This window comes from Rattus norvegicus, chromosome 14, assembly GCF_021556685.1.
Source record: "Rattus norvegicus strain SHRSP/BbbUtx chromosome 14, alternate assembly SHRSP_T2T, whole genome shotgun sequence".
In the NCBI taxonomy this organism is placed as follows: domain Eukaryota; kingdom Metazoa; phylum Chordata; class Mammalia; order Rodentia; family Muridae; genus Rattus; species Rattus norvegicus.
Window position 1 is genome coordinate 20,091,136 of NC_141547.1, and position 13,535 is coordinate 20,104,670.

General features: G+C 38.2%; 1 protein-coding gene across 1 annotated transcript; it reads right to left on the bottom strand.

Annotated features, from left to right (window-relative positions):
- Positions 1-5,259: 5,259 nt before the first annotated feature.
- Csn3 (casein kappa) lies at positions 5,260-11,832 on the bottom strand. Its single transcript, NM_031562.2, is given in 5 exon segments — positions 5,260-5,438; positions 7,475-7,958; positions 9,169-9,198; positions 9,822-9,883; positions 11,791-11,832. Coding segments are annotated over 3 exon segments (537 nt in total). The 5' UTR covers positions 9,879-9,883; positions 11,791-11,832; the 3' UTR covers positions 5,260-5,438; positions 7,475-7,508.
- Positions 11,833-13,535: the final 1,703 nt, after the last annotated feature.

Here is a 13,535-nt window from a genome sequence, read left to right on the forward strand (position 1 = left end):
CTTAAACATGTAAGAATGACCCAAATGACCATAAGATATTAGAAAATCCAAGAGAATACTACTCAGCTATTAAGAACGAGGACATCCTGGGTTGTGCAGGCAAATGGATGGAACTAGAAAATGTCATCCTGAGTGAGGTAATCACACCCAAAGAGACATGAATGGTATGTTCTCAGTAGTAAGTGGATATTAGCCAAAAAAGTACCGAGTACCCAAGATACCGTTTGCACAACTCAAAAAGGTCAACAAGCTGAAGGGCCCAAGTGAGGATGCCTCAGTCCCCCTTAGGAGTGAGAAGAAAGCAACCACAAGGGGGAGGGAAGGAGGGAGGGAGAGAAAGAGGGTGGGAATGGGGTGGGAGAGGGGAACATGATCTGGTGTTAGGTGGGGGAAAAGAACTGAAGCAGAAAGAATGGAAACAGGTGCCCTCAGGAGGAAGGAGGCTGGGAGGACCCTCCAGAATATACCAGAGACCTGGGAAGTGAGAGACTCTCAGTACTCAAAGGGTAGAACTCTAGATAAAATGCCCTATAGAGGGAAGAGGGAACTTGTTGAGCCCACCTCCAGCAGAAAGACAGGGCGTCAAGTGAGGGATGGGGTTGCTATCCCACAGTCAAAACTGCGACCCATAGTTCTTCCTGTGTGATAAAAATGAAGGAATGGAAATGGAGAAGAGCCCCAGGAAAAGAAGGTCCAGTAACAGGCACAAAGTGGGATCCTGCTCAAGGGAAGACCCCAAGACCTGACACCATTACTGAGGCTATGGGGTGCTCATAAAAAACGATCTATCATGACTACCCTCCAGAAAACCCAACAAGCAGCTGAGTCAAATGCAGATACGTGCACCAAACCAATGAACAGAAGTTGCTGACCCCTGTCATTGAATGAGGGAAGAGCAGGAGGAAGCTGAAGAGGAGGGCGACTGTACCAGGACCAGCAGTCTCAATTGACCTGGATCCCCCAGATCTCTCAGACACTGGATCACCAAGCAGGCAGCATACACCAGCTGATATGAGGACTCCCACACAGAGAACTACCAGGTCTGGGTTCAGTCAGAGAAGATGCACCATCAAGAGACTGGAGGCCCCAGAAAGTTTAGAGGTCTGGTGGGGAGGGTGGGGTGGAGACATCCTTGTGGAGCCTAGGGTTGGGGTGAGATATGGGATATGCAACAATTGGAGGGTGGACTGGGAGGGGAATAGAATCTGGAGTGTAAAAGTAAATAAAAATAAAAATAAAAAAGAAATGAAAATTGTGTACCTCCTTCCCCCCAAAATAAAACATTATTAGGAAATCTCAGAAACTGACCAGTTTCCCTCTCCATGACTACCCCAACAAGTTGAGCTGCCTGCACGCTGTGCGGTGTGCTACAGGTTTCCACCTTCTGTCAGCTGCCACCCATGCTGGGGTGGCCTTTGTGAAGTAGCTTTCTTTACGTCATTTCTGCTCTTATGAATATGCATTCATATATATTCATAATTTATATTCATAATATATAATATGATATAAAATTTGGTTTTTAATTAATGAAGCAAAATTTTGCTGTTTATTATTTTGTTCCTTAAAAAGAAATTAACAATATAATTTTTAAAAATTAAAGTTCAACTGATTGAATGATACAGAGTTAAATGAAATTATATAAAAAACTAAGCCACAGAGAGACTTGATCAGAGAACATATGTGAAAATATTGTAGCAATGGATTATATGGTAACCAGTAAGTACTTTGCTAGACAATTCATGGTTTCCTGGTCTGATGTCATAAGGATGAACCAATCATATCTGAATGTGTCATGTAAATGTATGTGAAGATGCCCAAAGATAATTTCAGGTATCATCCTTAGGCTATCTACCTACATCCTTAGGCTATCTACCTCATTTGAGACAGTGTTCCATTGGTCTGAAAATCACCCATTAGGTTAAGCAGTCTGGCTGGTGGGTATCAGGGATCTTCCTGTGTCTGTCTCCCCACTGCTTAGATTAAAAGTGTGTCCTATTATTATGAATAAAGTTGCTATGAACATAGTTGAGCAAATGTCCTTGTGGTATGGTGGAGTATCTATTGGGTGTGCCCAGGAGTGGTATTGCAGGGTCTTAAGGTAGAACTATTCCCAATTTTCTGAAAAAATGCCAGGTTGATTTACAAAGTGGCTATACAAGTTTGCACTCCCAACAGCAATGGGGGAGTGTTCCTCTTGCTCCATATCCTCACTAGCATGTGCTGTCACTTGAGCTTTGGATATTAGCTATCTAGACTGGTTATAAGATAGAATCTCAGAGTCATTTTGACTTGCGTTTCTCTGATGACTAAGGACATTGAACATTTCTTTAAGTGCCATACCACAAGGTCATTTGCTCAATTACGTTCATAGCAGCTTTATTCATAATAGTCAGAAACCGTCCCTCAGCTGGAGAATGGATAAAGAAAATGTATTACATTTACACAATGGATTGCTACTCAGCTTCTAAAAACAGGACATTGTGAAATTTCTTAGCAAATGGATGGAACTAGAAAAATATCATCCTGAGTGAGGTAACCCAGACTCAGAAAGACATGCATGGTATGTACGCACTGATAAGTGGATACTAGCCATATATACAGGATAACCATGCTACAACCCCCCTCCCCAAAGAAAACAATGAAGTAACAAGGAGGGTGCAGGGGAGGACACTTGAGTCTCACTCAGAAGGGGAAGTAAAATAGACCTCTGAAGTGGATGGAGAAAAGGAACTGGGCAGGGGAGGGGATGAAGAGGGGAACAGGTGAGGCATCAGGTGTGGGGAGAATGGGAGTGGGGGATGAGAGGGCTGGGAAAGAGAAGGGTAAAGGAATTGGGCAGCATCTCTGGGACAAGGCAGGGACCTGGGATAGCGAAATTCCTGGGACCATGTAAAACTTCCAGTGGTGGGAGTGGGACACCAACCCACCTACAAAATCTTTGACCCAAAGTTTTCCCTGCCCACAAGATGTGCGGGGATAAAGGTGGAGCAGAGATTGAGGGAATGGCCAACCAATGATTGGCCCAACTTGAGATCCACCCCATGACATAGAGCCAACCCCTGACACTATTAATGATACTCTGATATGCTTGCAGACAGTAGCTCATTTTTTCATTCAGCAGCTGATGAAAAAATATGCAGAGAACCAAACATTAGGCAGAGGGATCAAAGACACCACAAAAAGACCTGGGCTTTTGCCCAGGGCCAACTAACCTGGGCTTATGAGGGCTGAGACTGAAACACTGTCCAAAGAGCATGCATGGTCTGGGCCCCCTACACATATATAACAGATGTGCAACTTGGTCTTCATGTGGGTCCCCTAACAACTGGAGCAGGGGCCATCTTTGACATGGACTCTGTTGCCTGCCTCTGTATCCCTTTACCTAAGCTGGGCTGCATTGTGTGGCCTCAGTGGAGGAGAAGGCACCTAGTTCTGATATCACTTGATGTGCCAGGAAGGGTTTGTATCCATGGGGGGGGGTGCTCCCCTTCTCTGAGTTACAGGTAAGAGGAGGGAGTAATGGGAGAAGGCAGTGGCAGGATAAAACTGGAAGGCGAGGAGGGAGAGGGCTGTGATTAGGATTTAAAGTGAATAAATACATTAATAGAAAAAAAAATCTGTGTACCACCATGTCAGGCTTTTACATAGGTTTTGGGAATTGAACCCAGGTCCACAATGCTTACACAGCAAGCACTTTGCTGATAGATATAGGCTCAGTAATATTTGTTTAATGGAAAACTATATTATATTTTCGAACACTGGTTATTCATCAAATATTTTCAGAGGAATGTGACATCCTAGAGATTAGCTTCTTGAGTTCTTTATATATTTTGGGTATTAGCAGTCTATCAGATGTGGGCTTAGTATAGATTATTTTTCCAAATCTGTAGGTTGACTATGTCCTTTGCCTTACAGAAGTTTTTCATGAGGTCCCATTTATCGATTCTTGATCTTAGAGCCTGAGCCATTGGAGTTCTGTTTAGGAAATACCCCCTCCTCCCCTGATGCCAATGAGTTCGAGGCCCTTTCCCCACTTTTCTTTCTATTAGATTCAGTGTATCTGGTTGTATGTTGAGGTCCTTGATCTATTTGGACTTGAGCTTTGTGCAAGGTGAAAAATATGGATCTATTTTCATTTTTTGACATACCAACTGCCAGTTAGACCAGCACCATTTATTGGAAATGCTTTTTTCCCCATTATATACTGTTGACTTCTTGGTCAAAGATCAAGTGTCCATAAGTGTGTGGCTTTATTTCTGGGTCTTCAATTTTCGCTATTCTGGTGTTTTTGTTTTGCCATATGAAATCGAGAATTGCCCTTTCTGTGTCTGTGAAGAATTGTGTTGGAATATTGTTGGGGATGGCATTGAATCTGTATATTGCTTTTGGTAGGATGACGATTTTTACTCTGTTAATCCTACCAATTCATGAGCATGGGAGATCTCTCCATTCTCTTAGCTCTCCTTTGATTTCTTTTTTTTTTTTTTGAGAGATTTGAAGTTCTTGTCATACAGATCTTTCACTTGTTTGGTTAGAGTTACACCAAGATATTTTATATTATTTGTGTCTATTGTGAAGGGTGAAAAAATTGTGAAATCCTAAAGCATCCTATTGTAGTGTGTGTGTGTGTGTGTGTGTGTGTGTGTGTGTGTTTGGTCATGAATGTTTTGAATGAATCATGGGTGAAATGAATCTTGCATATCTAGTGTGTCTATCAAGTTCTGGAATTTAATGATGTAGCTGTGATTTTAGTTGTGATTGCCTACAGCACACCTGTGCCCTGGGGTATGCTCTAGACTTTTGTTTGAGCATATGCATTTAATGCCCAGAAAAGTCACTTAGTTGTCCCCTGAATCAAGCATCATGGGTTAGATATTCTCTGGTTCCACTGTCATAGTTTAAATATTTCAGTGTTATCCTAGTATGGCAGTTCTTAGTGTCAGATCATGGACCTCTGTGAATTCTACTGTAAACCCCAAGTCACACTGAATTTGCCTCAGGACATTAAGTCTGCAGTGCTCCCTGGGGGTGTCCATATACTCCACTTATGACATTTCATTATTGGCTTGTGAGATGGCTCTGTGAGAAAAGGCACATTCTACCTAGCTTGACCTCTGACTTTCATCACTGGGTCTTATGCAAGTTATCCTCTGACCTCCACAACCATGCCATGCATGCAAATGCAACACACACACACATACACACACACACACACACACACACACACACACACCATAATGTTTAAAAAACATATTAATTGCATTTCATTAACTTTATTCTTCAAGAATCAAAAAAAAAAAAACAAAATTAACTGTGGCTTCAATGTAAAATGTATAGGAAGAAGAAAAAGATCTGAATCTGTGAAAATTGCATTTTCTCTTGAATGGTGGTAGACAAATCCCTGAAGAAGAGTTTGAAGTTGGAATTTGGTTTCAGACCTGTAAAAAATAAAGATAGTTTAGGAATTTCATGCATAGCATGCTAACAGTTTTTACATTTAAGATTTTCTTTCTTTTCAGGGGTTCTTTTATGCCCATAAATTAAATGTTTCAATTCAAACACATAAAATTGGCTTATAGCACGCAGCGTAATTGAGGTAAGCTTTATACAAAAACATTATTCTTCATTTAGTTTCATTATAAATGATATATAACGATGTTAATTCAAGATTCTAGATTCATGAAGTACGAACAAACATACTATTGAACACTGATTACTTCATTAAAAGCATAATCTTACAATGATTTTGGATCAATAAAACATATACTTCCATATCAAATGATACTTGTTTTCATCCTTTTCCTATTTTCTATTCTCAAGCTCTCTTTGGGAATCGTCTCTTTCTCAGCATATGTTACTAGATAACAAATCCAAGATGTTTGCGGATGATAGTCTAAAGAAGTCACAGGTGGTTTCTGTTCTCTGAATTAGTCCTGATGTAGACACAGTGTAGTAGTAAGCCCCCATTTGAATCTGAACAGGCTCTAACGTCATATATTCTACCCACATTTGTACTTGAGTGTGAGCTCAAAGTAACAACAAAATCAAAATCCGAAGAGAACATTAACCGGTCTAAGGTCGTTGCTGAAAAGGTAGACGATTCCTCTTCCTGCCTGTAGCAATTTCTCAGATCACAACTTAGGATAAATATAGCATAAAATAAATATATAGCTATATTTATTGAGTGGTAGCTTCGACCATAGAACATGCACTCAGTTTTATGGATAAAAATGCTTCTTATAATAGAACTCAGCATTCATAATTTTGTACCTCAATTGTTTCATACTTTGTGAGTTTTTAAAAAGACCATTAATATTTCTTATTATTTAACTTCCTAGAAGTTTTCAAATTATTTTAAGCTTTAGTAACCTACTCAAGTAATCAATAGCTGTTTGTTTTGTGTTTAATATTCTGAAAGTATCCAGTCAATATTCACTTGTTTTCAAAGCTAAGCACTTATCTTCTTCTTTCATGATTTAACTAAAAATATACTTATGAGGTTCAACTTCATGGATCTTTACAGGAATAGTATCTGAAGTAACGAACTACATGGAAAATATATAATTTCTTTTACCCTATAAATATTAGAGTGTGAGCAATACTGTTTTAGATTTAATGTTCCTCCTTATTATCAGTCTGTGCCTCTCTGTTTTGTTCCCCTTCCTTCCTTCCTCCCTTCCTTCCTTCCATCCATCCTTCCGTCTATACAGGGAATTGTACCTAGGTCCTCCTGTATGTTAAGCAACAATTTTACACTTAATTATACCCTCAGCCCTTCCTCTTTTTATTTTTAAATTTTGAAACAAGATATTCCTAAGTTTCTTAGACTGGCCTATTCTCCGTGTAGACTAGGCTGGTTGTGAACTTACGATTTTCCTGCCTCAATCCCTCTAGCAGCTAGGATTATAGGCCCACAACTACATGTGACTCTAGTATACAACCTGATTAAAGAAATGCCATTTTGCTGTAATGGGGGGAGGATGGGGAGGGGAACACCCATAGAGGAGGGGAGGGTGAGGGGCTAGGGGGATGTTGGCCCGGAAACTGGGAAAGGGAATAACAATCCGAATGTAAATAAGAAATACTCAAGTTGATAAAGATGAAAATAAAAGAAAAGAAATGCCATTTTGGTAATTTTAGACTCAGAACATGAGAGTGTACAAAGTATTTTACTTCACTGCTTGCCTAAGTATGGATGAAATAAAACTAATAGATTAAAGAAGAGTCATAGTCTTCAGGAAAATGCTTCATAAAAGCTCAGTGTTTCTTCATTTTGTGAAAGCAAACTGTTTTCATGTCTTATTGAAACAAAAATTCATTTGTCAATGCTATATTTATTCTAAGTTACAATTCTACTTAACTGCTTTCCTTTTCCTTAATATGAGTTATTGCTTGTACCAGCTCAGAATTTGTGATCGTGTGACTAAGTCCACGCTTGTTACCTGGATTGTTCATTTTACTTATACTCACTTACCTTGACTGTCTTCTTCAATGTTTCCTTTGCGCTTTTATGCTGCAGGTGAGGTCACTGGGACTGTGGCAGTCTCCGGGGTACTGATAGGCACTGTGGCAGCTTCGGTATTGGCCACAGTATTTACCACTGACTCTGTGGTAGAAACTGGTGTGGACACAATGGGAGCAATGGTATTGCTGGCTGGAATGGCGGTGTTATCATGCTTTTCATTTGTGGGAATGGCAAGAAAGGATGGGTTTGGAATGGGATGAGGTACTCCGACAGGCTGGGGGAAATTTGGCATTGGTTGCCATTTGAGGATTTGGGCTGGAGACCGAAGTAGAAGTAGTTTTAGACCAACTGGGAAATACGCGTATGGGCTAACAGGCACAGAGGTCCTGTAGTGGTAGTAAATAGGTTCATAATGATTGCGGTTCAGGACAGAGCTGACAGGTGTGTACAGGACTCTTTGCACATCGTACACTACTTCGTTCTTCTCACGGCACTGCAGAAAGAGAAGTTTGCATAGAAAGGTTCTGATTGTTGAGCATGGTACAAAACAACATCAGCAGCTTTTGGAAGGGTGCAGTATTTTGTCTTGAGCAAATGGAATGTTGAAAGAACAAAATCCTGCATCATTATTTTATCAAATTTGGATGTACACATTTCCCACTTCATGTATGATTTTCATCTTATGGAACATTGCTTGTAACAACATAGAACTAATATTTGTTTGTTTTGAAGAAATTAGGTCATTAATAATGTAAAATATGTTTCCCCATATGGAAATATAGCATATATGGAAAGTACTAACTAGACATTACGTATTTAATTACAGCACCTAGAAAAGTCTAATAGACAGTATTGTCCTGCTATACACAAACACGCATAGTGTGCACAACTCATATGGATGTATCAATGCTGTCATGAACTACATTATTATGTATAATTGATATTTGCTAATTAAAATTTTTAATAAAAAAAGAAGGAACGTTTGTTATAAAGTAGGCTCAAAGAGCAGGGAGGGATTCATTATAGTTTTTAAAATTACTTCCTATTACTCAAAGAGAAAATCCAAGTTAACATGCAGTTAGCAGGCAGTATAATATTAGCAAGTAAATAAAAGTAACTAAATGTAAAACTCATTGTAATTTTAAAGGCAATTTTGATCCCAAGAATTTACTCTAAAGAATTGCCTAATAGACACCTGTTTACATTTAATAATTAAACAAATGCTCAGCACTGCAAAATTTTATAATCACAATGACAAGAGAGTACACGCTACTCTCTAGATTGACTCCTTTTTTATTTTAGTTTATATTTTTATTTTGCTGCTGGCAGATGAAGTTCCTGGAATTTCAGAATGAGCATGAAAACCAAGCATACGCATAGCCTAAACTGCAATGAAAACCAGCTTAAAAGAAACAGAACCTTCCACATGGTCACCTTTTTAACATAAAATGCAATTCTGTGTCTACCAGCCATGGGACTAATTATGGACATGGATACCTGGGAAGGAGTTGGCTAGCTCACACAGGACGAAGGATCACAAAAGATAGGAATTCGAATACTAAAAAAGCCTGCAGGTCTTTTAAACTTGTTGAAACATTTAAATATTTATTCAGCTTTAAAACAAGAGGCATTCTGATACGATTGAGTTTTTCACAATATCGTGCTTGGAGTTCATGTCTCTAAGAGAGACAATATCAACTTACGTTTGAGTCTGGGTTTTGCACCTCTGCAGCCTAAGGAGTTATCGAAAAAGAAATCATGAGAAATATTTAATTAACTATTTAAAGTCTTCAAATATTTAATACCTAAGGAAACTGGAGCATCGGAGGAATAGAAATTTCATCAGAAGGATTTCTAATCTTAGACTAGGATTCCTGTACTTAATGTTTATGAATTTTATTTACAGTATTTTCTGTCTTTTTAAAAAAATATTATTACTTTTATTTTTTCATTGCCCACTTCCTGGTCTACCCTCTCACAGTCCCTCATCCCATTCCTCCTCTCTCCCTGTCTCCAAAAGGCTGCCCCACCCCTGCCAGCCCTTCCCACTTCCTGGGGCCTCAATTCTCTCCAGAGTTAGGTGTATCTTCTCTCAGTGAGGCCAGACCAGGCTATATTTTCTAACTTAAATATAAATTTCTAGACTTTTTGAAAGGATTTCTCTAATAATAAAGTATGTATTATGGTAACTAAATGAATACCTAGAAGATTATTTATTCTTATAATACAAATAAACAGACTAGTAACCAGCTGTTGTGCTTTTTGAACTACCTATATTTTAATATTCATATAACTAGAATTCTTAAATAAAATTTATTTGACATCTACCAATAAAATTTAAGTGAAATTAACTCACCAAAAAGGGCAGAGTTAGTGCCAGGATATTCATAACTACGATAAAATTCCTCATCATTGCACCTAAAAGTAAATTGAAAAATTAAATTAAGACTCTTTGGATAACAAGTTAGAAGTAATTGCATATAATGTTTTCCTTGGGGAGGTGGGGAAAATCTGAATTTATGGGTAGATTTAGCCAGTGCAGGAAATCTATCTCCTCAAAATAAAAGAAACATGGAACTTGAAGTAAAAATTAGTTTGAAGCTAATTTTTGACTATGAAAGCATCATTAAAACATAATTATTCATTTATCCGATACAAATCTACTGGGATTAAGTGCTTTGCCAAACTTTGAGATTGTAAGGGTAGAGCTTGCCCTTGGCAACCAACCACATGGGCTCTCATGGATGAGCGATTTGCACTACACACAAAGCTTTGAGAACATCCATGGACACTCTGACTGAGTGCTGTCTGAGGAAGATAAAGCTTGAAAGTTTAGAGCCTAAAATGTACAGATCTTGCTGTTCTGTGTAACAGAACAAGGTGTGGCTCTGTAAACTGAAAATCATACAGTGTGAGAAGACAAGGGTTCAAACCCAGGCTCTACCATGGCAGTGTAACAGGAAATAATTTCCTCCTTCTACACCTTACATTTGTTACAGGACCTCAAACTGGGTCTTGTCAAACATTCTGTGACCCTTAATTAATATATCAGCTATGGGATGGAACTTCTGGGAGGCAGCATTTGTCATAATATAAATTTACTTTTCCAGTAATAGAAATATGATTAATTTTGCTGCTTTAATGTATTGTAGATATGGCAATTTAAACAACTTTGAGCTGGTTAAAGACACCAGTTAGTCTTTTCCTAACAGAATCACAATGCTCATCTGCCCATTTAATTTTAATAGTTCTTGGATAGCAACACAGCACTTCAAGCTTCTATATATTGTATTGTCATGTGAACACTGTGTCTTACTGAAGCTATTATTTCTGATACACTTGTGTAAATGTGAGTTATGGAAAAGCAAACTTTATAAGTGTCACAGAATCAACACCTGTATGGCCCCACTCTGCAGGAGGGAAAAGGAATGCATATCAAACCCCATTTACCTCTCCTGATGTGAACCTCAGTGATTAGAAAGGCTGTTTGCTAAACTGACTTCAGAGCCACTTCTAAGAAATCACTGAATTGCAAATATCTCATGTGTAATCAAGTTTGAACAACGTAAGCAAATGTTCCCTTGAGAGGCCAGAATTCCTTGTTAAATTCATTATCCTCTCATTACCTTTCCAAATCATTACTTGAAAAATAATATCTTTGCTTAAATCATAGACTCCTCTTCAATAATTAAAGAATATATTTTTATATTTATTTTATTTTTATGTTAACATTTGTTATAGATATAATATTGCATGTTATGTAGTATATAAATATTTAATATTATATACATTAACATTAAATGATAATAGCTCCTTTTCAGTAGAAAGCTAATATTTTACTTTATGTATCAGATACATACTGGTATATACTTGTGTTTGTTACTGTCGCTTTCTAAGGAGACATTATTTTTGAAACTATGGATTAAGTCAGCTTTGAAAGACATTCCATAATATAATATAATATAATATAATATAATATAATATAATATATAAGTACACCATATAGTTCTAGCTTCCTGAGGAAATTAGCCCTCTCTGTTTCTCTATAGCAGTAGTAAGGCTTATTATAAATATTAGAATTAACAATGTCTCTTATAATTTGACAGTATCAAGCCTAGACTTTAAGACAAAGCATAGTTAATTATTTTATCGCAACAGTATCTAAAGACTAATGTCTAAGTTACACATTCATATTGAAATGATACCTAGATGTATTTAAGCTTAGTAATCAAGGATAAAAGAAAGAAAGTGTGATTCCAAAATAACCATGGTGGTTTCCCAATGGCTACTCCACGTCCTCACTGCCCGGGGCAGACGTTAGTTACCTTCACACGGAGTCAGTTCTCGCTTGGCAGTAGGGTTTGCTTGGCCCTTTAGCGGCAGAGAAGACCCAAGATAAATAACCGGGACTAATTACAGGGTATTAGTAGCAGGAGTCAGATCCCATTTCCCTCCTACTTTTCACCCAATAGGGTGATGACAGAAAGGAAAGACTTGAGGTCACCAGGGTCACCTGCAGGTCAGTCTTAGTCAGCACACTGCAGACCGGAAACAGACGCAAATCAGGCACATGTATGGAAAACAACCAAACTCCTTAAAGAACGTATGTTCTGTGCTTTATAGAAATATAAGAACACGTATAAAAATGTACCGATTACATTCTCAGCCTACACATTTCATCTCGCTGATGCTAAAGCTATTGCTAATATAAAATAAAAACCAATAGTCACAATGATTTTTCACGTTTTAAGTATTTTTAATGAAGAACTATGATTTTTACATGACTTTATATTTAGTACGGTCCATGTTGGTCATTTTTCTTCCAAATTCACAACTATTTTAAAAATAAAAAAAATTAACAATCTTAATTATGAGCACCTTTTGTAAATTAAATTCATGCATGGAAAATTTTCATCACTGTGGAGGCTGGGCATTCGCATTTTCGCTTCAGTATGGATTCCTCAACAGTTCAGACACTGAATGCTTTTATGGGACCTTTAATGGGTCCCATTTTGGATGCACCACATTAAGGGATTGAGTTAGGAATCATTGTTCTGTTTTAAGGTCAGATCCCTCTGATTTAGAACGTGGATTGTAAAACTGCTAATGTTGTAAAAGTTTTAGTAAAATGTAGCCAAACATGTACTTTGCCTAAATGGTATCCTGCTTTCCCTGCCCACCCCACACTCCCGGGGTAACGTTAGCAATGACTTCACTTTGTGAAAACCTCATTAGATGGAGGTAGGTATTTACTGGAACACATGTAGAACTGCCAGAATGTAGGTCAGAAATAACATCAGCATTGTAGAATTTTTATGTATTCCTCAGTTTCTTAGAACAATTACATGTCTTGGAAAGCTGGGAACATTGTTCTGATCCAGAGGATACTTGTGCAGCGTCTCCACAATCCGTCCAGACTTTCTATTTCTTAGAAGTTTGTTTCTGTTCTTCTTTGTTCCTGGCAGCCTGTGTATGTTGATGGCTAAATCATCCTATTGCCTCAGGATGTCAGGGGATAAAGGTGGAAGTTTATGGTCTGATCAGTCCCCAGATTCTGAAGACGCTTTATTCCACTCTGTCATTTTTCAACCATCAATTAAGAATAAAAGTTTTAAGTTGTTTCATTATTTTGTTAAAAAATAATCAAAAAGGGACTCAAACATTAAAAAAAAAGTCACTTCAGAAGGGGAATGTGTCCAAAATACCTGTGAATTGTGGGAAGCTTTCTCTTTAGAACAGCATTTCTTTTTTTTTCTTCTCCATCCTTATTAACTTGGGTATTTCTTATTTACATTTCGATTGTTATTCCCTTTCCCGGTTTCCGGGCCAACATCCCCCTAACCCCTCCCCCTACCCTTCTCTATGGGTGTTCCCCTCCCCATCCTCCCCCCATTACCGCCCTCCCTCCAACAATCCTGTTCACTGGGGGTCCAGTCTTGGAAGAACAGCATTTCTAAAGTAGATCGTCCACTCACTCCAAGTGGAGGGGCTTGGAGAGCTCAACTGTATCCTCTGATCCACATGGATTATTCAATGTTCCCGTTTCAGGCAGTTTGAATGAAAAAGCTAA